This window comes from Rattus norvegicus, chromosome 1, assembly GCF_021556685.1.
Source record: "Rattus norvegicus strain SHRSP/BbbUtx chromosome 1, alternate assembly SHRSP_T2T, whole genome shotgun sequence".
Classification (NCBI taxonomy): domain Eukaryota; kingdom Metazoa; phylum Chordata; class Mammalia; order Rodentia; family Muridae; genus Rattus; species Rattus norvegicus.
The window spans coordinates 84,336,884-84,359,894 of NC_141534.1; the positions used below are offsets into that span (position 1 = coordinate 84,336,884).

General features: G+C 38.6%; 1 protein-coding gene across 16 annotated transcripts in view; it reads left to right on the forward strand.

Moving 5' to 3' along the window:
* Positions 1 to 17,518, forward strand: part of C1h19orf18 (similar to human chromosome 19 open reading frame 18) — a 37,491-nt gene extending 19,973 nt beyond the window's left edge. For 7 of the 16 annotated variants that reach the window (NM_001432686.1, NM_001432681.1, NM_001432684.1 and 4 more), the window contains 4 exon segments: positions 10,023 to 10,106; positions 12,619 to 12,718; positions 15,564 to 15,712; positions 16,985 to 17,518. In NM_001432686.1, coding sequence (NP_001419615.1) covers positions 10,061 to 10,106; positions 12,619 to 12,718; positions 15,564 to 15,712; positions 16,985 to 17,136 — 447 coding nt within the window. In that variant the 5' untranslated portion in view covers positions 10,023 to 10,060 and the 3' untranslated portion in view covers positions 17,137 to 17,518. 16 annotated transcript variants of the gene reach the window in all.
* The last annotated feature ends 5,493 nt before the right edge of the window (positions 17,519 to 23,011 follow it).

Genomic DNA, 23,011 nt, shown 5'->3' on the forward strand with positions numbered 1-23,011 from the left:
GTAGAACAGAAGCATAAGGTCCTAAGTTCCATCCTTAGCTCAGGGATAGATTGGCAAAAAACATTTATCTTTTTAAATTTAAGCTTGTATTTATTCTTTGAAATTTTCATATGTATATACAATGTATCCTGCACATACTCATCCCCCTCTCTGTGGCTCTCCCTCAGCACAGTACCCCTGTTACCCCTCCTCCAAGCTTTCTGTCTTCCTTTTTACTTTTAATTATTTTTTTAACCTCTAAGTCTAGTTAGTCCCTGGTGTGGAGTCACCCATGAAAGTTTGGGAACCTACCAGAGGACACAATCATAAAGAAAAGCTTTATACCCCTTGACAAACATCAACTTCCAATAAAATCCTCAGTTGGTATGAGACCTTAGAAGCCCTTCTTCTTCCATATTGGATGTATGTTGGATTAAGTGTATGCAGATAATCACAACTGTTATGAGTTTGTGGGCAACAAACCTGTCACATCCCAAGGATAACATTTCACATCATGCCTCCCACCTTCAGGCTTTCTTCTTCCATGGTGCTCCCTAAACGTTAAGGTGTATGTGTGTGCAAGGGGTTAAGAACAGGTATACCATCTATACCCAAGTACCCGTAAGCATTTATTATTACCACTTTGAACAGTAATGCATCTGTGCATTAACCACCGTATACTGTGTGCATAAAGTTTTGCAACATACTTTTAATAATGGTTCAACCTCTCCTCTAGCCTAGCAGAGGTAGTGGAAGAGAAACATTATTAGGATATGAGGGAAGTAGACCTGTTCAACAGTAGTTCTTTTGGGGGTGGGGGGCAACTCAATCTTCTTTGGCAACAGTTCAGTCCTGTAGCAAACACCAAATGTGATTCAGCAGCTGCAGGCCAGTTCTAGGCAGGCAGACACCAGAAATGAAACCAACAACTGTAGTTTAAGCCTAAAGAAACCACCAGGCTCACCAACCAGCCTAAGGTGAGTCCACAGAGGCAGCAAGCTGCTGTAGGAAACTCACAAGCAGTTCTTGGGCAAATTTCTCTCAACAGAAGTTGAGCTCAACAGTGCTGTGTAAGGCAAACCAATACATACCTGTCGCTAACAAAAAATAACGAGGTGGAGCAAACCAAGCCTCAGTTCTCATCTCCCACTATCTGTGGGCTCATATTTATACTTCTTCCTCCTGGGTCCTTTCATGTGTTTGCTATATACAAACACCCTTTCACCCCTGTCTGCTTCAGGAAAACAGTCTTTCATGTGTTTGCTTTAGCAAGCTATTGTTTCACCTGTGTGCCCCAGCAAAATATCATTAGACATAACTAACTTTCCAAAGAAATAGAAGATTCTACTTCAGTGTACTGTGATAAGAAGCTGTTTTGACCCTAGTTGAGAGCAGCACAAATATATTGATATAAATGTAGGTGCAGGACTGGAGAGATAGCTTGGTGATTAAGGGTGCTGGCTGCTATTCAGAGGACACAGGTTTGATTCCCAGAACCCACATGATAGCTCATAACTCTCTATAAAAGCAGTCCCAGGGGACCTCTTCTGGACTCACTGGGCACCAGGCTTACATTTGGTATACCTACGTCTTGCCACTGTTGTACTACTGTTGCTTAGAAGATCATAATTGGAGCATGCAGGGCCCAGTGCTAGATACGATCATTGGTAAGGTCTTTCCTCCCACATCAGTGTACACAACACCTTCCAGCACTTTGAAAGCTAGCCAGGAAGAGTTGCTTATGTAATTCAAAGATGATAAGAAATCATTTGGCTAGACTTTGTGGTTCACGCTTTAAGAACCAGCACTCAGGAGGTACAGGCAGGTTGATTTCTTTTCAGTTCCAGGCTCTAGGGATTCTTAGTGGCACTCTGTCTAAAAACCAAAAAATATACAATAACAACAAAGATAAGAACTGGTTTCTCTTAACACAATGGAACTGAGCCTGATGATCTTTGAAGTCATGTCCGTTCATCCCCTCATAAGAGGAGATATGAAATTTCACTTCTATACAAGGAAAAGGCTCTGTCAATGATATAGTCACACCTCATCTATGTCTGAGGAAAGGCCATTATTGATGGCTTCACTGGTTCTGGCCCTCTGTCTTTGTGATAGACTACAATAGCTTTCAACTCTGTCTTTCCATGCCCTTATCCTAGAAGGAAGCTTTTCAGTTCCTGAGTCTGCAAAACTAAGGTGTTATATTTTTGAAATCCCAACCATAAACTTAAGCACCAGATATAAAGAGAAGACCTTGATTTAGATAATCAACTTAAATATCTGCTAGATACTGGGGTGGATTTACTAACATTTATCATCTTAGCTATCTGGATACTCTGTTGACTTCTTTGTCTATTACCAAAATAACTCCCCATTTTCCCAACTCTGTCTTAAATCAGTGTCTTCTCTTGGGTCCCCTCCAATGGCCTTCTAGCTAGACCAACTTTGAAACCATCAGAATTCCACACAAATAAAGGTGAGTCAAGGGACCTGGTAGTACACGTGGAATCCAAGACTAATACAATGTGAGACTCTGGAGAGCACCAATGAGTGTGATCACTAGTCTAGATGCCACCTTAACAAAAAGTAGATAAAGCCACTCCTTTTGAACAGTTGGATTTGTGATGGTGCCCCCTGGTGCTCACTAGAGATTAGCAAAGAGACTGTAGACCACAGGGAATAAGCTGAGTTAGAGTTCCACCTCCCTTTGGACAATGCAGAATATTAAAACAGACCTCCTCGCAGCCTTGGTGGGAGTTTTTCCTCTCTTGGATTTTCTGCTTAGAGCTTTCCCAGGACTGCCTGCTGCAGAGTCCTATTTAAAACAAAAGCCAGCTTTCTACGTTGCTGTTCTTCCCACCTTAGAAGTTCCTAAATGCTAAAAGTTTGCTAAATGCCTGTCAGGAGTAGATTCCTCACTTAGCATTCTTGTTTTATATAGTTAAATGTATATTTTTTGAGAATGTCCTACATGAGTATTGTATTTACATTATTTCCATCCCTCTCCTCTCCAATTCTTGCCACATTCCACTACCACCCCCTAGAAATTTTACTACTTCTTTAATTATTAATGTTAACACACATGTACAAGTACACACACACATACACACACACATTTCTGAATCCATTTAGTGCTGCTCATAGGCACATCTGTCTAAGGTTGACCACTTGGGATTGGATAACTAATGAGGAGGCTGGTCCCTGGAAAAATCAGATATTGCTTATCTCCATAGCCATTGATTGCCTGCAGTTCTTTGTCTATGGGCTGGGGTTTGTGAAATTTCTCCATTCCAGGTTATTAGTCAATTGGCATTATCATTAGGCAAGTATTGTTTAAGTGACTGTATTGTTAAGACTTCATGGATGCATCTTTCTTGTCATGTCTAGAAGATACTATATTGCAGCAGCATTCTGATCCTTTGGCTGTTACTATTCTTATACCTCATCTTCTAAGATATTATCTGAGTCTTATGTGTACTTGTGTTATAGATGTGCCATTTCTGATTGGTTTCCCCATAATCACTTAGCCTTTGTATTTTGACCAATCATGGATATTGGTAGTCTTCATCTGCTGCAAAAATAAGCTTTCATAGATGAGGGGTGAGAGTTAAAATTGGACTGAACTATCTTGTCTTGCAATGTGCCTAGGATTTGGTTGAATCCAGCATTTAAGTTATGCTGTTATGGAAATGAGACAATGAAAATAACATAATGCTCACCTCAAAAGGCATAAAAGATAGTTTATTCTGGAGCCAAATATGAGTATCCATATTCTGAGAACACAGACTCAGGTTTCCTCAAATTCCATATTCCAGTGTGGTAACAGTCTCATGAACTTTATAGTCATAGGACAAAGATAATCAAGACACTTTTCAAATGTGTTGGCAAAAATATCAGGAAGATGGCTTAGAGCGAAGTGGATAAATCTCAACTACAGGCGTCAGATGTTATCGGACAGCATCCTTTGCCCTTTTGTTCATGGAAACTAAAGCTGTGTCTGTCTGTCTGTACATTTCAAAGATCTACCAAAGGCTCAAATATCTACTTAATGATCCGAAAGGTGTCAGGTCACACCAGAGGCGAGTAATAAGTGACTATTGAAAGGGTAAAAATAGTCCAAGATAATTTGACTCTGGACTTGTAAGCATATCATCAATCAGCCTTTGTCATCTCACCTTTCCAGAAATTCTTGTAGTGATTGATGGAGGAAGAAATTTTATATTCACAAATGCCAAGTGGGAGGGGTACTTAGTGGAGTGTGGCAGGTGGATCAGGAAGAAGGAGTAAGGGCATGCAGACAAAAGCTTTTATTTTTACGTTCACAAGCAAACCTAAGGCATGATAAGAAGCCTGACAGTCAAGCAGTTTGAATAGTTTCAGTTGGCTCAAGAGCTATTCCAAGTTTATCCAGTGCTGGGCCCTAGAGTAATAAGGGCAGCTGAACAGTCATCTGCAGTCTAAGGATGGTTGCTCACTGGGTTAGGTTGGTTTGTTCGTACATAAAGATGAGCTCTCCCATCTTTACAAGTTAACTGGTCCTTGTCTAGTAGTATATGCAGGGTCGGGAAGGCCCTCAAATGTCAAAGTATAGAAGTATATAAACTAATACAGTAAATACATCCATTAGTCCCAAATACACCACTAATTTTAAAACATAGCTATGATTGTGTTGCTTGTTCATACCATGACCAGAGTGTGAAGCTTGAGTTAGGGTCAGGTTGTGAGAAGGCTTGTGTTCTCATCTCTACTTGAACATGAACCTGTTTTATCAGTTACTGCTAATAGTTTGCTGAGGCATGGACTTCTGCTCGTGGCTATAGGTTCTATAGCTAGAGGAAGGAAGTAGTTCTCCACCAGAATTGCTCAGAGTCATGAATGTTCTCTTGGAGCTCTTAGCTATTGTTTATATGAGAAGATATGTCACTCACTCATAAGAGAAATCTGTTGAAGCATCACAGTGATCAAGTTTTTCAGCTATGAGGTTGAAAGTGGGCAGGATGTTTAAGAACTGTATTTATGTGTGCTCCTAAAATTTGTCCCCAGAGCCTTGTTCATGCTGAACCACATGCTCTACCACTAAGCTATATCCTCATCCTTATTGTTTCTATTTGAAGATAGTGCCAGTGTGTTGGGGAACAAATGAAAGAGACATTGCCCCCGACTTTCTCATGACCTGTGGAGTTCCTCTAGAGTTTTAGGAACTATGATTCAGTTCACATCAATATTTAGACTTTGGTGCTGTGAGCATATCCCTGAACATTTCAGGGATAGCCAGGTTATAAAAAAGTGGAAATTTTATTAAAAGTATTTTAATATAGGCTTAGGAGAAAGAGAGATGCTCAGAAGAAAGTAAAAACATTCCCAAATGTAGTGCAGATACCTCCAGGGAAAGTTGTTGCTCAATTATTCTTACAACAGTCAGATGTAGAATTTTGGTAGTATTGGAAATTACTATCTTATCATTGGGAATCTGTGAGGGAGACCTCACAGTATTACAAATGAGAAGGCTACGGGGTTACAGGAAGGTAGGAAATATTTACTGTAAACCAAATAAAAGCTCTTCTGAACAGTATGTACATTCAGGCTGTAAGCCCAGGTCATTGTTATTTTAACATGAAATATGTATATATGAAAGAATGTTAATGCTGTATTGGTAGCCTTTACAACAAATGCTAATTGTACTGGATTTCTTCTCTGCTGGCCATAGGCTTATTCAGAAGCCAGGGTGCAGACTTCCTTTCCCTTTCATGACCCATAATTTCATTGTCTTCCTATTATGGCTCAACAGAGTCCCACTCACTAAATTGCCCAAGCTGGTCTTGAACTTACAACCCTTTTGCCTCAACCTCCTAAACTATACTACCAAGGCTGACAGTATTTTTTGTAAGCTGGTAATGACTGTAAATTCCAAGAGGGTGACTCTTAGAAATACAAAAACAGGGCTCATGAGAAGGCTCTGAAGAAATGAGATGTTCCCTCCCAAATCTGACACCCCAAGTTTGATCCCCTGGACCCACATCATAGAAAAAAAAGAATGGGCTCCATCAAAGTGACCTCTGACTCCCACATGCATTTCACAGAATACACACACACACACACACACACACACACACACACACACACACACACACACACTACATGCACACAAAGAAATAAGTATATGAAATAAAAATGTTTTTAAGGTATATAAACGATTTCAATAGATTTTTTTGAAGAGGGAGAAGTGAAGAGATACATTCAAGAGGGAGGTGCTGAGACAAACTTCCCCTCGGGGTAAAAGATTCATTAGGTGAGTGGCTTATTATTACTCTTCTATTGCTGGGGGGGGAGACACCATGACCAAGGCAACTTATAAAAGCATTTAATTGGAGGCTTGCTTACAGTTTCAGGGTCATCAGCAGAGCATGGAGTGTGTCTATAGATATGGAAACATAGTGAAACAGTAGCTGGGAGCTCATATCTAATCTGCAAATTTCAGTCAGAGAGAGACTAGGCCCAGAACAACAAAGTTCACTCTTTTGAGAAAGTGACATACTTTCTCCAACAAGGCTACACCTTCAAAATGTGTCCCAAACAGTCCAGCAATTAGGGAACCAAGGATTCAAATATATGAACCTATGGGGGACCATTCTTATTCAAACCAACACAGTAAGTTATGGAATGTGGTGCGGTTCTGAAAACATAGCCTCCCAGCCCATCCAGATAAAGCATGACTCTCCCTCTCAGGGGCTTCCAACACATACTGCTTCCATGTGATTAGGCTGCCTAAAATTCTTTGTGCAGCATAGGGAAGAGAAAGTGAAAGCTCACAGCTAATGTTATCAGCCAGTTATAACAATGGGAGATGAGAAAGAAATTAGGGAAATGACATCCTTCACAAAAGTCCCAAATAATATAAAATATTGTGGTGTGACTTTCACCAAGCAAGTGAAAGATCTGTATGACAAGAACTCCAAGCCTCTGAAGAAAGAAATTGAGGAAGAACTCAGAAGATGGAAAGATTTCCCATGCTCACGGATTGGCAGGATTAATATAGTAAAAATGGCCATTTTGTCAAAAGCAATGTACAGATCCAATGTAATTACCATCAAAATTCCTGCTCAATTCTTTATAGAGATAGAAAGAGCAATTTGCGAATTCATTTTGAATAACAAAAAACGCAGGATATCAAAAACTATCCTCAAGAATAAAAACTTCTGGGCGGAATCACCATCCCTGACTTCAAGCAGTATTACAGAGCAATAGTTATAAAAACTGTATGGTATTAGTACAAAGACAGGCAGATAGATCAGTGGAATAGAATTGAAGACCCAGAAATCAACCCACACACCTGTGGTCATTTGATCTTTCTTTGACAGAGGAGATAAAACCATCCAATGGAAAAAAAAGATAGCATTTCCAACAAATGGTGCTGGTTCAACTGAAGGTCAGCATGTAGAAGAATGCAAATTGATCCAGTCTTATTACCATGTACAAAGCTTAAGTCCAAGTGGTTAAAGGACCTCCACATCAAATCAAATACACTCAAACTAATAAAAGAAAGAGTGGGGAAGAGTTTCGAACACATGAGCACTGGGGAAAATATCCTGAACAAAACACCAATGGACTATGCACTACATCAAGAATTTGCAAATGGGACCTCATAAAACTGCAAAGCTTCTGTAAGGCAAAAGACACTTTCATTAGGACAAAACAACAACCAACAGATTGGGGAAAGATCTTTACCAATCCTACAAGCGATAGAGGGCTAATGTCCAAAATATACAAAGAACTCAAAAAGTTAGACTCCAGAGAACCAAATATCCCCATTAAAAAATGGAGTACAGAGCTAAACAAAACATTTTCAGCTGAGAAATATCGAATGGCAAAAAAGCACCTAAAGAAATGTTTACCATCCTTAGTCATCAGGGAAATGCAAATCTAAACAGCCCTGAGATTCCTCTCACACCAGTCAAAATGGCTAAGATGAAAAACTCAGGGAACAGCAAATGTTGGAGAGGATGTGGAGAAAGAGGAACACTTCTCCATTGTTGGTGGGATTGCAAACTGGTACAACTACTCTGGAAATCAGTCTGGAGGTTCCTCAGAAAATTGAACATTCCACTACCTGAAGACCCAGATATACCTGTCCTAGGCATATACCTAAAAGATGCTCCAACATACAACAAAAACACATGCTCCACTATGTTCATAGCAGCCTTATTTATAGTAGCCAGAAGCTGGAAAGAACCCAGATGCCCTTCAGCAGAGGAATGGATTCAAAAAAATGTAGTACATCTACACAATGGAGTACTCAGCTATCAAAAACAATGACTTCATGAAATTCATAGGCAAATGGAATGAACTAGAAAATATCATCCTGAGTGAGGTTACCCAATCACAGAAAAACACACTTGGTATGCACTCATTGATAAGTGGATATTAGCCAAAAAGTTCGAATTACCCAAGATACAATCCACAGACCCAAGGAAGCTCAAGAAGGATGACCAAAATGCAGATGTTCCCACTCCTTCTTGAAAGGGGAAAAAATCATCCATAGGAAGAGATACAGAAGCAAAGTTTAGAGCAGCAACTGAAGGAAGGGCCATTCAGAGCTTGCGCCACGTGTGGCCCATATATATATATATATATATATATATATATATATATATATATATATATATATATATATATATATATACAGCTACCAAAACTAGATAAGATTGATGAAGCTAAAAAGTGTATGCTGAAAGGGACCGGATATAGATGTCTCCTGAGAGACACATCCAGAGCATGTCCAATACAGAGGTCAATGCTAGCGGCAAATCCCTGAACTAAGAACAGGATCACCTTTGGGGGAGGATCACCTTAAAGGAAGGATTGAAGGAGCTGAAGAGGCTTGTAACACCATAAGAACAACAATGCCAACCAACCAGAGCTTCCAGGGACTAAACCACTACCACAAGATTATATATGGACTGACCCAGGACTTCACTGCATATGTAGCAGAGAATAGCCTTGTTGGGGCACCAGTGGAAGGGAAAGCCCTTGGTCCTGCCAAGGTTGGACCCCTCCCCCCCACCAAGTGCAGGGGAATGTCAGGGCAGGAGGCAGAAAGCAAGGTGGATAAGGAGAACACTCATGTGATGGAGGGGGTGGAGATGTGGGCTTATGGACAGGAAACTAGGAAAGGGAATACCATTTGAAATGTAAGTAAAGGAATACATCTAATAAAAAAATTAAAAATGGAAGAGTGGTCTCAGTGGGATGTCACTGAAGTCCTTTTTCTAACAAAAGCTTTGATTTTTTTTTTAAATCAAGAACATTGAAGTACAAATAATGTATACCTTTTTAATTTATCTTAGGGCTTGGGGGATTTTTTGGTTTTGGGGTTTCTTTTTGTTTTTTGTTTTTGGGGTTTTTTGTTTTGTTTGTGTTTTGGGTTTTTTTTGTTTTGTTTTGTTTGTTTGTTTTTTGAGACAAGGTCTCACTATGGAGTCTTGGCTGGTCTGAGAACTCACTCTGTAGACCAAGCTGGTCTTGAACTCACAGAGTTATGCCTACCTCTGCCTCCTTAGTGTGGGGATTAAAGGTGTGTGCTGAAGACAGGATGAAGGTCTGTCACCTTTATCTCCAGCCCAGGCCAGTAGCCAGTTTCCAGTTCATATTGTAACTAAACTATCAGTAGCCCATGTTCTTTTCTCCCCTGTAGTGTTTCATTGTGAACAGTTGAAGGTATATGGAAAGTTTGGCAGGACCACCGAGTGGACCCTATTTCCCACATGCACATAAGTAGTTAGCATATTCTTTGTACTCTTATTGCTGTCATAGGCTTGGTTGACTGTTTCTTCTGAGGTCTGAATATCAAAGTGATCAGGGCTATTGCTCAGTTCTATTGGCACCAGTGTAGCAACAGGAAATGAGAGTCACATGTGTCATAAAAGTCAGTGTCCTTAAGTGTTCAGGACTTATAGGTCCCTTTCCAATATACGTACTTTACCAATTGCTTTTGTTGATCTGTGCAAAAAATAATTCTTTTTTTGTATTTCAAATTTCATCAACAGAGAAAAGTGATGCACTTAATCCTTCAGAGACCATTCATATGTTCGCAGCAGATCCAAGCCCCAGATCTAATTCTTGGAATGAAGGTATCTGGGATTGTACCATGAATTGCCCTGTAGTTTCCTTTTATCACAACATCTTACAACTTAAGACCATTACAGTAAGTGTCAAGTGGACAAGGAGTCAGTTTATCTACAGATTACAGGTTGCTATGGGTCAGCAAATCTACAGGTTAGTGAATAGTAGTACATCCTTAGTGTAAGAATGAGGACTTAGATAGGAAGTGACCAAATGCAGGACGTCTGGAGTTTGCAGAAGTGAAATTGAAAAATTATTAAAACTGAGCATTATTAATGAATTAAAATGAGCCTATGTCTCTGTGTCTATGGTGCTTGTGAATAGATGGACATCAGAGCACCTTTCATGACTTGGTTTTCTCCTTCACTCTGTAGGTCCTGGGAATTAAACTCAGATTGTTGGGTTGTGACAACAGCCTTTACCTGATAAGCCATTGCTCTAGCCTTAAAATTGATCCTGCTCATATGGGATGGGCAGTTCCATGCTAATATTTTTGAGGCAGCATCTCACTATGTAGCCTAAGCTGGCTCTGAACTCACAGAGATCCCTGTGTCTCTGCCTACTAGTGCTGAAATTAAAAATGTGTTCTAGAATGCCTGGCAGTATTGTTTCCTCTTTAAAACTGATATTTATTTAAAAGAGGAGGAGGAGGAGGAGGAAGAGGCAGGAAGAAGGAAAAAAGGCAGAAAGAAAGAAAGAGAGAGAGAGAGAGAGAGAGAGAAAGAAAGAAAGAAAGAAAGAAAGAAAGAAAGAAAGAAAGAAGGAAAGAAAGACAGAAAGAAAGAAAGAAAGAAAGAAAGAAAGAAAGAAAGAAAGAAAGAAAGAAAGAAAGAAAGAAAGAAACAAAGAAAGAAACAAAGAAAGAAAGAAACAAAGGAAGATGAGGGAAAAAAAGATGTTTATTCCTTGACTCCCTTCCCTCCCTTCTCCAGCTGTTTCTCAGATTTAAAAGATTGAACCCTGGCCAGGTTAACTTATCAGGACAGACCCTCCAATTAAGTCAGCAATATTGAGGGACCTTTCCTTAGTGGAGGTATGGTAAAAAGTATCAGCATCTTGAAGAGTACTCTTATCTTCCTTCACCATGTATATTACTTTTCTGTTTCTGTGATACAATACCATGACCAAAATCAATCTAAGGAGGAATATTTATTTTGAATTCAAGCTTTAAAGGGAGAGTCTATAAGAGCAGGGGAAGCATGACAGGGCAGGAGAGAGAGAGAGAGAGAGAGAGAGAGAGAGAGAGAGAGAGAGAGAGAGAGAGAGAGAGAGAGGAGAGAGAAGAAAGGGAGGTGAAGAAAGGGGGAGAGATTACATCTTCAACTGCAAACCTGATATAAAAATTTAGCCTTAGAGTTTTTTAAAAAGTTAATTTTTATTTTAAAATGTATGCAATATATTTTGATCAAATTTTTCCTCCCGAACTTCTCTTAGATCCTCCCAACCTCCCTCCTTCATGTTTTTTCTTTCTAAACAAATAATAATAATAATAATAATAATAATAATAATAATAATAATAATAATAATAATAAAAACTCTCAAGCCCCCAAAGACTGAAAATCAAAGGTAACCACAACAAAAACCAAACCAAACCAGATAAGACCAAAAAATACCCAAACAAAGCCAAAAGCACATAAAAACCCCATGGAGTATCTCTTGTGTTAGCCAGCTTCTCCTGGTTTAGGGGCCTATTTCAGAGTGTGGTTGTTATGCACAGTGACATTTTATTAGAGAGAACTGACTTTCCTTCTCCCAGCAGGTATCAATTGCAAATAACTTTGAGGAAAGGGGTAAGACTTTGTGCTCACTTACTTCCTCTTCTTATTTCCTAGATTTTTCCCGATTTGAATTTGGACAGGTCTTGTGAAACCTTTCACCACTTCTATGAGTTCATATGTACATCAACTCTATTGTGTCTGGAAAAAGCTTGCTTCCGTGGAGTCACTCGTCACCTCTGCCTCTTACACTCTTTCTGCCTCCTCTTCTACTTAATCATTAGCCTCACCCAGCTACAACAACTACAATACTTAATCACCCAGCTACAACAACTACAATACTTAATCACCCAGCTACACCAACTACAATACTACTATCAACAGCAGCCTACCTGCAAGATATATTAGTGCAGTAATGGCACAAATGTTATAAACGAACCAACTAATTTTTTAAAATTGGATTTAAGTCCCACACCATGGCATGACACTGCTAACATGGCCAAGGACTTGAGACTCCATAGGTCATGGCTCCTAGAGGAAAAACCTACTACTATTATTCTGCTAAACTAACAGCAATAAAATAACATACTTCTATATCCATAGATCAGAGCATCACTCAATCCTCATCATAAAAGCTTCTAATTATAGATGAGGACTAACATAGAAACCTACAACTACAACTAGGTCTCATCCCTAAATTGAATGTCTGTAACCTTTGTAAAACTAAGGATGTCATTTGTAAGAGTATTACCAATTTAGTGTTTGGTTCATTTTTTCTAACAAACTTTTTTCTATTTTGTCACAGTAAGTCCACATAGACCTGGTCTTGTTCATGTAATTTCAGTTTCAAGTATAGCCTTTGTCGTTGCCCTGTTATGTGGGCTCATGATCTCCTATGTGATACAGTAAGTATATAACAAATAACCTCATTCATTCTTAAGAAGGTGGCAGGTACACAAGGAAATTGTTTTGTTTCAAAAGATGATAATGATAATGGTGATGATGGTGACATTGTTTTCTAATTACTAAATAAATGTGGTCATTATACATTTTCAGACCAGGGTTTGCCAAAATATGGATTGTTGGTCATGCCAGAGAAGAAAGAAGAGGATGGGGAGGAGGAGAACAAAGAAGAAAAAGAGGAGGAGGAGGAGGAGGAGGAGGAGGAGGAAGAGGAGGAGGAGGAGGAGGAGGAGGAAGAAACCAGACTAGATTAAAATTTAGTGGAATCGAAATGCCAGAACCTTCCCAGTGTTGGGGTTATAAGTTTGTACCAATACATCTGGCCTTTTATGTGGGTCCTTGGGATTTAACTCAGGTCCACAGACTTGTGTGACAATCACTTTGCCTCCTGATGTTTAGAATGTAGATATTGGGGTAAAGCTCTTATTTTTAATTAATTATCTGATTTATTTACCTTCTAAATGTTGCCCCCAGGTCATATATATGTTTTTATTTGTACTAAGTATATATATATATATATATATATATATATATATATATATATATATATTTGTACTTAGAGAATTTCACACAACATGCTTTGATCACATTGTGTGGAGCTTTCAAAATATGACCTGGTCATTTTGAAATTATTAAGCCAAAGTGGCATCATACTTGGACCACATTTTATGGCTCTGAGCCAGTCTAGGATTCTATTACATCCTTCAAAAATAACCAAGGAAAGTACAAACTTCTTTTAAAGTTGATGTCAACCTGAGTATGGCAAGTGAAGACATTTATAAGACTTAACTAATGGAAAGGAGTATTTTAGCCCATGCTAGACTAGAACTTATCATTATTCTGTCAGTGCCTTAAGCTGGGAATATATCTATACACCAAGATGCTGAGTATAGGGTATTGGGTATTTGACTTATTGTGGACTGTGTGCGTTCATATCAACACTTGAAAATATTTAATTATGGGGTTGGGGATTTAGCTCAGTGGTAGAGCGCTTGCCTAGGAAGCGCAAGGCCCTGGGTTTGGTCCCCAGCTCTGAAAAAAAAAAAAGAACCAAAAAAAAAAATAAAAAGAAAATATTTAATTAAAATAGTTATCTTTATTTCTGTGTATTTTTTTTAATTCTCTTAAAATTTGCTTCTGGGACCAGTGTGTCACTCTGAATCTACATCTCTACTATATTTAATGGAAAAAATTTGCCATCTCACAGCATGTGTCTAGGACTAAGGTTCTTAATCTATGGGTAGAAACCCTCTTAGGGTCAAATGACCCTTTCATTGGGGCTGTATATCAGATATCCTTAATATCAGATATTTCTATTATGATTCATAAAAGTATCAAAATTACAGTTATGAAGTAACAATGAAAATAATTTTATGATTAGGTGTCACCTCAACATAAGGAACTGTATTACAGATTCTAGGAACTGAGGTTAAGAACCACTGGTCTAGGATGTTCAATCCTCCTGCTTTTCCTCTATCACTGCTCTTTACAATGAAGCTAATCATCAAAGCATTCTTTATTACTCAAGTAACATAGAACTAGGTAAATAAGTATGCCAGGAGAAAGTAAAACACTGTCATCCATTTCCACATCACACAGAAAGATCTAATTAATTCACAGATCCACTTTTAGAATTGGACTGACAAAGGGGAGACACAACCTCAAGTGCAAACCTTAAGGGAGTGTTTAAAAACTCGCTATCAGGATGAACAATATCTTAATTTAGTGTTATAAAATATCAATACCCAAATAGCCACAGTTTATAAAATAATAGCATCTTTCTGTGTATGAGTGGGCATGTTGCTTGCTGTGTGTGGCCAGAGGCCAATGACCACTTCTGGCATCATTTCTCAGGTGCTGTTTACCTTAGTTTTTGAGACAGGATCTCTCTCTGGGATTTAGAACTCACCACTTAGGTTAGATATGTGGCAATGAGCTACAGGAATCTGCCTGTCTCCTCCTTACATGTGCGTACCACCACACCTGACATTTTACGTGAATGCTGAGGATTGAACTTAAGTCCTCAGGGTTGTGAGATAAACTTTTTTGCTGACCAAGCTGTGTCCTCAGCCCCAGTTAAGTACAGGAGCCATGCTGGTATAAGCCAGGGTATTAGAGGCTCTGTAAAAGGAATAATCAGTAACTTCCTATATTTATTTAAAATCTTGACATTTTATTTATTGTGGCTTTCTTGGCATTGCTTTTTATTTTGTATCATTTTGGTAGTGGCTTGAATTTTGTACTCAAAATATATATAATCAAAGCATTCTTTATTACTCAAGTAACATAGAACTAGGTACATAAGTATGTTTATACACACACACACATATATACATATGTATATATATATATATATATATATATATATATATAAATGTATTCCACACCCAGTATTGCTTTAGTTATGAGGTTTGAAATTATAAGAGCATTTGTTGATATGGATCAGCTGGGAGCTAGGCCAAATCAGAAATTTCAAGTTTCACATAAATGTGTATTTCTTTCTCTGTTTTCTACCTACCAGCATATATGAGCAATTTCTCTTGAGTCAAAATATTTCATTATCTTGGCTATAGTGATGAATTGGAGGTTAAGAGCATTCCATGTCAGGTAGTTCACAACTACTTGTAACTCCAGATCCAGAGAGTCTATTTTCCTCTGTTTTCTTTGTAGCCTTCTTCCAACCCCACCCATATAAATACAAATGCAACTTTAAAAGCTGCAGTGTGAAGACAGGATGATAGACTGTTTAAAAAAACTGCCTTTACGTTCCTTTCTATCTTTCTCCAGTCGACTGGTAAAAGCTGAGGAAAAACAGCAGCTTGCAATGTTGTATGAAAATGTCGAGATTCCACTTTTAGAAGAGAAAGATTCTTCTGAAGATGAGTCTTCTCAGCTGGATCCAGAGAATGAGGAGCTGGGAAAATTCATTGGCTCAGGTGCTTTATCCTATCCCATCCAAGGCAATCACTGTGATTTGATTGATCGTCTCCAAAGAAAACTTAAGTAGGATCAAATAGAATCTGAGTTAAGAAAGGAGGATGTTCATATAGAAATGAACCATTCTCGCCAAATCCCAAGGGTCAATGGGAAGCTGTCTTGTTGCTTGATTCCTACTGTGGGCAATTCCAAGAATCTAAGGCAGAGTTTGGGAAACAAATTTTGTTTTGAATGAAACTTTACCTTGAACATAACCACTATTGGTGCATTATTCCTGCATTTAGAACATCTACATGCAGACACTCTGATTTGCTTCAGGATGGTGCAAAATGGGTTCTAGGTCTATATAACAGAGATCATTTCTCCCAATGGAAGGACCCTATGTGAGACACAAACATGTGAGAGAAATCTATCTTTATTTGTGAAGAGGGGATGCCATAAATTCTTCAGAAGCTTGATTTTATAAAACTTTCATGTTGTTTGGTCATATGTTCTAAAACAACATGTAATGTTCAGTGTTTGGTCCAAATGCAATGACATCCTTTGTTTGGTTCCTTTAAACAATACTAGATGTGCCTAACTAGAAAAAGACAGATGCTAAGAGAAGTAATGATTGATGCCTACTGATGTTGAACCTTTATAACCTGTAAAAAATATATTTTAATGCCTTTTTCATTACATTGGATTATTATTGAGTAATTGAAATGCTTGAACACAGAATGTAATCGTTTTAAAATTCAAATTTTAGCTGAAGGTGATGGCTCACATCTCAAATCACAGGACTTGGGTAGTGATAACAGGTAGATGGTGAATTCAGGGCCAGCCTGGAATGTATAGTAAGATCTTGTTCCAAAATCAAACAGAATATATATATATTATATATAATATATATATATATATGATTACCATCCTCCTTGTTGGGCACCAATGGGAGGAGAAGCCCTTGGTCCTGCCAAGGCTGGAACCCTCCAGTGTAGGGGAATGTCAGGGTGGGAAAGGGGAGTGGTTGGAGAAGGGTAACACCCTCATAGAAGAAGGGGGAGAGGGGTTGGGTTAGGGGGCTTATGGACAGGAAACCAGGAAATGGAATAACATTTGGAATGTAAATAAAAAATTCCAATAAAAATGTGAAAAAATTACCATCCTAATAAGTAACATTTCATATTCTCTTAAAATACCTTTATTTGTTTTCTAATTTCCCCCTTACCCCTTTGTCTTCATTTCAAACCTTCATTTACTCTAATCTCAGTAATATACTTTCTATGTTTTAGTTATTAAAACAAAAATAATGGAAAACATTAAGAAGAAAATGAAGGAAGAGCAAAATGTATTGAAGGGAAACACATCAGAGAATTTCAGTTGTATTGAAAAAGTAGAGACACATGAAAAATTGGATAAAGATGGAAACTCAGGAAATCTGTGAAAACAAAAGAAAGGTGTACCATGTGCTAGACAATATGGAGATAAAACTGCAGAGATAACAGAAAACTGAGAACACGAACAGGACTTCTAAAGAACCTTGTCCAAGAATGTTCTACAGAAAGAAACGTGAGCAGCATATAGTGGAAAATAAATTCATATGATACCAAAACTCTTGCTTTTTAGCCATGATAGTCCATGAATAATTTAAGTGGAATATAGAAAACAGACCAAGTTCTTTAACAAAGAAAGACAGGCTGTGAGGATTTTGTTCTCTGCCTCCAGACTAGAAAGATTGCTTAATCCTTTTTGGGGGGAGGGGTCTTCCTGAATGTGATAGCAAAATATTTTCATTAAATAAAACTTTCTAAGTGATGTTTCTATCAGATCTGGTCACTTAATCTCCATTTTATACATGAAGACACTGAGGATATCATAATGAATATAGGACTAGATTAAGAGGTGGCCATTTCTGTTGGTCCTCAGCTCTGATGAGGGAACTTGACCTGCAGGGGTGGAGTATAAAACGAGTTCATATATGCAGTAAGCTTGAGTAGCCAATAGCTATAGGAAGATGGAAGAGATAAACAGTTCAGTCTTTTGACCTTTCAACACAATACCATCATGGACAAAGTTCATGTTGGAGAATCAAGTAACAAAATGTCACACCACACCACACCCCCTAAAAAACCAATCTTAGTTTTTAAGTGCATTGACTGCACTTCCCATTCATTACCATCCTCAGTACAATTGCTTTGAAAAACAGTCTGGTCATTCCTAGAAAGGTAAACATGAAGTTACTACATGATGTAGCATATCTACTCCTAGATATACATATCTATACAAAAACTTGCATGTTTATAACAATATAGTATGGCCAGGAATGAGGGACAATGCCTATAGTCTCAGCACTTGAGAGGTGGTCACAATAAAATTATGAGTATGAGGTCAGCTTGCATTATACAGAGAACTGTTGTTTCATTAACTGATAAACATATGAACAAACTGACTTATCCATACAGTGGATTATATCTCGGCAATTTAATGAATGAACTAATGATATATATTTCACATATGTGTGGTCATAATGAAACCATTCTACTGCATGTAAGAAACCTTACACCTACCTGAGATTTGCTTACATGAAACACCTATAAAAGGCAAAGTCTGTAGTTACAAAGTAGGTTACGGATTCTAGGGAGCTGCAGATGAGGAATGGAGGGGCTGCCTGGGTGTAAGTTCCAGCCAATCAGTGTGGAAAATTGAAGAGCTTCAGACGAACAACCATGGTTTCTCACATGTCCCTAGTTCAGTATGCATTCTCTTTACTGTGATGATTGTACCCTTGATATACAAATACAGTAATTGAAAGGCAGCTATTCTGGTATCAAATTGTCTTGGGCCCTGACTGTGTCAGTAGAGGACAATATCCAGCTGATAGTTGTTCCAATAGAACAAACTATATGCTCTTCTTCTAGTGCTGTATTTCAAGACTGTATTTTTTTTAACTCATGGGTCCCATCCATTCCATCTTTATAGGCAAATTTTGTTAGGTAACCCCATCCTGTATCAGAACCCAATTCCCTGATTCTGGAAATTGTGCCATGGACCCAGTTCTTGAGTTTATCAGTCACCCATCCCCTCCCTCTAAATTCATCAAGCACTTAAGTGACATTTCCTTTTAGGTTGTTGGCATGGAACAGATGTAGAAGAGCCCAGTTGGCATTTGTTTGTTTGTTTGTTTGTTTGTTTGTTTGTTTGTTTGTTTTATTTGGCAGAATATTTCTGCACAGAACGTCACCAGTTGGACCTTTCAAGGGCTGTTCTTTTTGGGAGGCCTATTATTGTGTGACATCCAGCCCATTCTTAAGAAAAATTTTGTACTTGGCTGAGAACCAGCATCATGAATTGAAACTACACCTTGATGTAACATCTGGCAAACAATTACAATTGCTACATATCTGCATCAGCACCAAAAGCAGCATATTTGGGAAGAGCACCCCAAAAGCAATGTGAGCAACACTCATTGCTGAATAAAGATAAGCCAAAGATTCCAGGTGTCTGAGAAGCCATCTTCTAGGAGAGAGACTAGGAAGGACTTCCTCTTCAGCACAGATCATTTCCAGCAACAGGTTACCAGCACACATGAGAATTCTTACCACACATCTGAGAGTATGTTGGCCTTTTCGACTGAGTCATTACAACTGGGGACAGTATGAAATTTTTCAGCTGCCAACCAGTTGTCGTCTTCATTAGGGAAGGATGTTACATGTATAATATATTATACAATATAATATAAGAAATCTTGTAGTACAGGCTGTGGCCTCAGGTCATTCAAGAGTTCACACTTCAGTAAAGCCATATGAATAAGGAGACTGAATCAAATCCTCTAAGTAAAAGCCTAGCCTCATTACCCACAAAGAAGTGTGCATGGGTGAAAGACCTCATCAATGTGATGGATGTGGTAATTATTTAGTAAGAAGAGAAAAAAGAAATTATTTTTAGAGAGAGAATTTGCACTGGTGAGAGGTCTTATGTGTGTTGTGAATGTGGGAAATTCTTTACCTAAAACTGTCACTATTTTTTTACTTTCTCCATACATTACACCGTGATCACAGTTTCCCCTTCCCCATGTGCCCTCCATGTCTCTTCTTCTCCAGATTATTCCTCCTCTGTTTCCCTTTAGAAAAAGAGCAGGCATCCTAATGGTATTAACCAAGCATGGCATGACAAGTTACAATAAGTTTAGGCACATACCCTCAAATTAAGGCTGTCAAGGCAATCCATTAGGAAAAGGGGGGTTGACAAAAGAGAGACACTCCTGTTTCCTCTGTTAGGAGTCGCACAAGAACAATAAGCTATACAGCCACTGCATATATACAGAGGATCTAGATCAGATCCATGCTGACTCCCTAACTGTTGCTTCCGTCTCTGTGAGCCCCTATGAGCCCTGATTAGTTGATTCTATGGGTCATATTCTTGTAAAGTCCTTGACCCCTCTGGCTCATACAATCCCTCCTACCCTTCTTCCATAGAATTCCCCAGAGCCCCACCTAATGTTTGCCTATGGGTCTCTGCATCTGATCCTTTCACAAAATTGTCACTTCTTAAATGACCAGACAGTTCATACTAGAAAATATGAGAAATTCTTTACATTCCTATCTCTTCTAACACCAGAGAATTCATAATGGTGCATGATCACATGAGTGTGATAAATATGGAAAAATGTTTAACAAGAAATCCAATCTCATAAACAAAATAGTTTACACTGAAGAAAGATCTTATCAATGCACCAAACATGTACCCTTTAGCAAGTGCTCTAACCCCAGTAGTCACTGGAGAGGTCGCATGGGAAAAAGGCCTTGTGACTGTTATAGGCCTTTAGCTACCACTCTAGTTTTATTAAACATGAAAGAGTTCACACCAGAGAAAGGTCTTTTTTGTGAAGTGAGTGTGCAGAGTCATTAACCTTCAACTACAATCACTTAAGACACTAGCATGTACACAGGTCTAAAGGATGTTCGGTGGCAAAGATGGGGTTGTTGTAACTGAAATATACACTCTCAAAATGCCATTGCTGTCAGAGGTGTAGCTAGTGGTAGAGTGTTTTCCTGGTATGTATGAAGTTCTAGGTTTGATAGCTAGCACTTGGGAAAGAAAGTTAAATCTCTAATCCTTCACATGGATTTATTTATATATAGGGCCTTTAATGTTAATGAGTAACATGTTTCAGCAATTGATAGTGAATACTGCTCTTGTAGAAGACACAGGTTCTGTTCCCCAGCAATCTATCAACTGCTTCAATGTCAGTTCCAGGGGAGCTAATCCTATTTTCTAGACATTGTGGGCATCATAACTAACCTCAACTCATGAGAGAAAGATCTTATGAATATAGTGAATCGGCACATGTATACACACTTAAAAATAAAAATAAATTTTGAAAAAAGAAGGTAAGATTGAATGAAGTTAGGATGGTGTGTTCTAATCCAGTAGATAGATGTTCTTACAAAGAATATGACACTTGGAGGTTCTGTGAATATGCACAAAGCAATAGCAGTACAACAGGGCAAGATGTTTGCACATCGGGAAGCACTCTGATGAGGACATGACTGTGCTGATGGCTGTATCACAGAATTCTATAATCCAGGACTACCATAAATTTTATTGTGTAAGCCAACCAGTTTAACATTTTGTGGCACTCTGAGCTAATGTAGTTCCTTTTATTTATAACAGTAAAAATGAATAGTATATATATTGCAGTTAAGTTTTGTCTTCTCCAAAAAGATTAGAGAATGTTCTCTTAAGTGGAGGTGTGGGCCAGTCATGATGTTGTGTGAATAAAAAATAAATAACATGCTCTAATGAGGGGAACAGGTAGCATAACTGCAGATAAATATTTACTTCTCCCTCCATTCCTCTGAATCCTGTCCCTAGTCTCATCTCTGGCTCTGCAGTAGAACACCTGCTGAGGCCTCCTTTCCCCTTTTCCCCCACCTCCAGAGGATCATACGGATCATTCCCTCCTAACCTCCCTTCCCTAACTCATTGTTTTATTCCAGCCCTGAACTCCAGCAGATACTCCTTAGGAACACACAGGGCACTCTGACTTGGGAAGGAAGTAGTCTAATTGTGGCTCTTCAATTCTACAATTTTATATCTAGAATTATCTCTCCATTCCTCTGAGTCCCATTTTTCAGTCTCATTCCCAGATATGTAGCAAACATTCTATTTTGGCCTGTCTTCACTCTTTGTCCCCATTCCCAGGAGACTAAGCAGATTCTGGCAGAACATCCATTTTTTTCTCCTGCCTGTAGATTTTAATACCTACATCCCATCCTTATTCCTAAGTGTCAGCTCCCAATATCCAGAAATACATTTTAACTGGAACCTCCAGTGACCACATTTATCAAGACAGAAGAATATCCTATTAGGCAAAACACAGCCACCACACTCCCCCAAGAGCCAGAAAGGAAACAGAAACCTAGAAACAACAACCAGAAAACAAAGCAAAACATCCACCCAAAAAAAGACCAAATACAAACACCTAGCAGTACAATCTTCCTAATATCAAATGCTAAGAAGCCAGCATAAAAGACAATCAAGGGGTAGAAAGATGAATCAGTGATTAGAAGCACTGGCTGCTCTTTCAGAAGCTGGGGTTCAATTACCAGCACACAAATGTCACAACAGTCTGAAACTCCAGTTCCAGTGATCTGGAACCCTCACACCAACATACATGCAGGAAAAAATGCAAATGCTTACAAAAACTAAACAAGATATTTTTTAATAATACAATCAAAACAGCCAGAAAAATGTGTGTCTATTAGACCGAAGCACCCCTATCACAACAGGCTGAGTATTACAACATAGCTGAAGCACAAAGGACCCCAAAACAGCCTTTATGAACAGGATAGAAGTCCTTAATGGATGAAAAATAAACCCCTTAGGGAAATCTGTAAATACACAGTGAAGAAAAATGAATAAATCATTCAAGATGCAAAAGTAGAAAAAGAATCAATAAAGAAGATATATACCTAGGGAAATCTGGAAATGAAAATGTATAGGGACTTGAATAGGAAACACAAAGGCAAACTTTGCCAACAGAATAAAGAGAAAATAGGAGATTCCTGCCCTCACCAAAAGATGAAAGCCAGCCTCTAGGAGCACCTAAATGCCTGAGAGCAGAGGTAAGACCAACATTTCTGCTCCAAGTGACCTGCCTGGAGGACTCAGGACACACAAAGACAGAAGTCCTATGGGACAGGGGACTTCTGGTTTCTGGCTGTGCCTGGAACTGATCTGATCCCATCCCACAGCTACCTGCTCCAAAATCCCATGGAAGAAAGAGCTAAACACCCCGAAGTGCAAACAATCTGCAG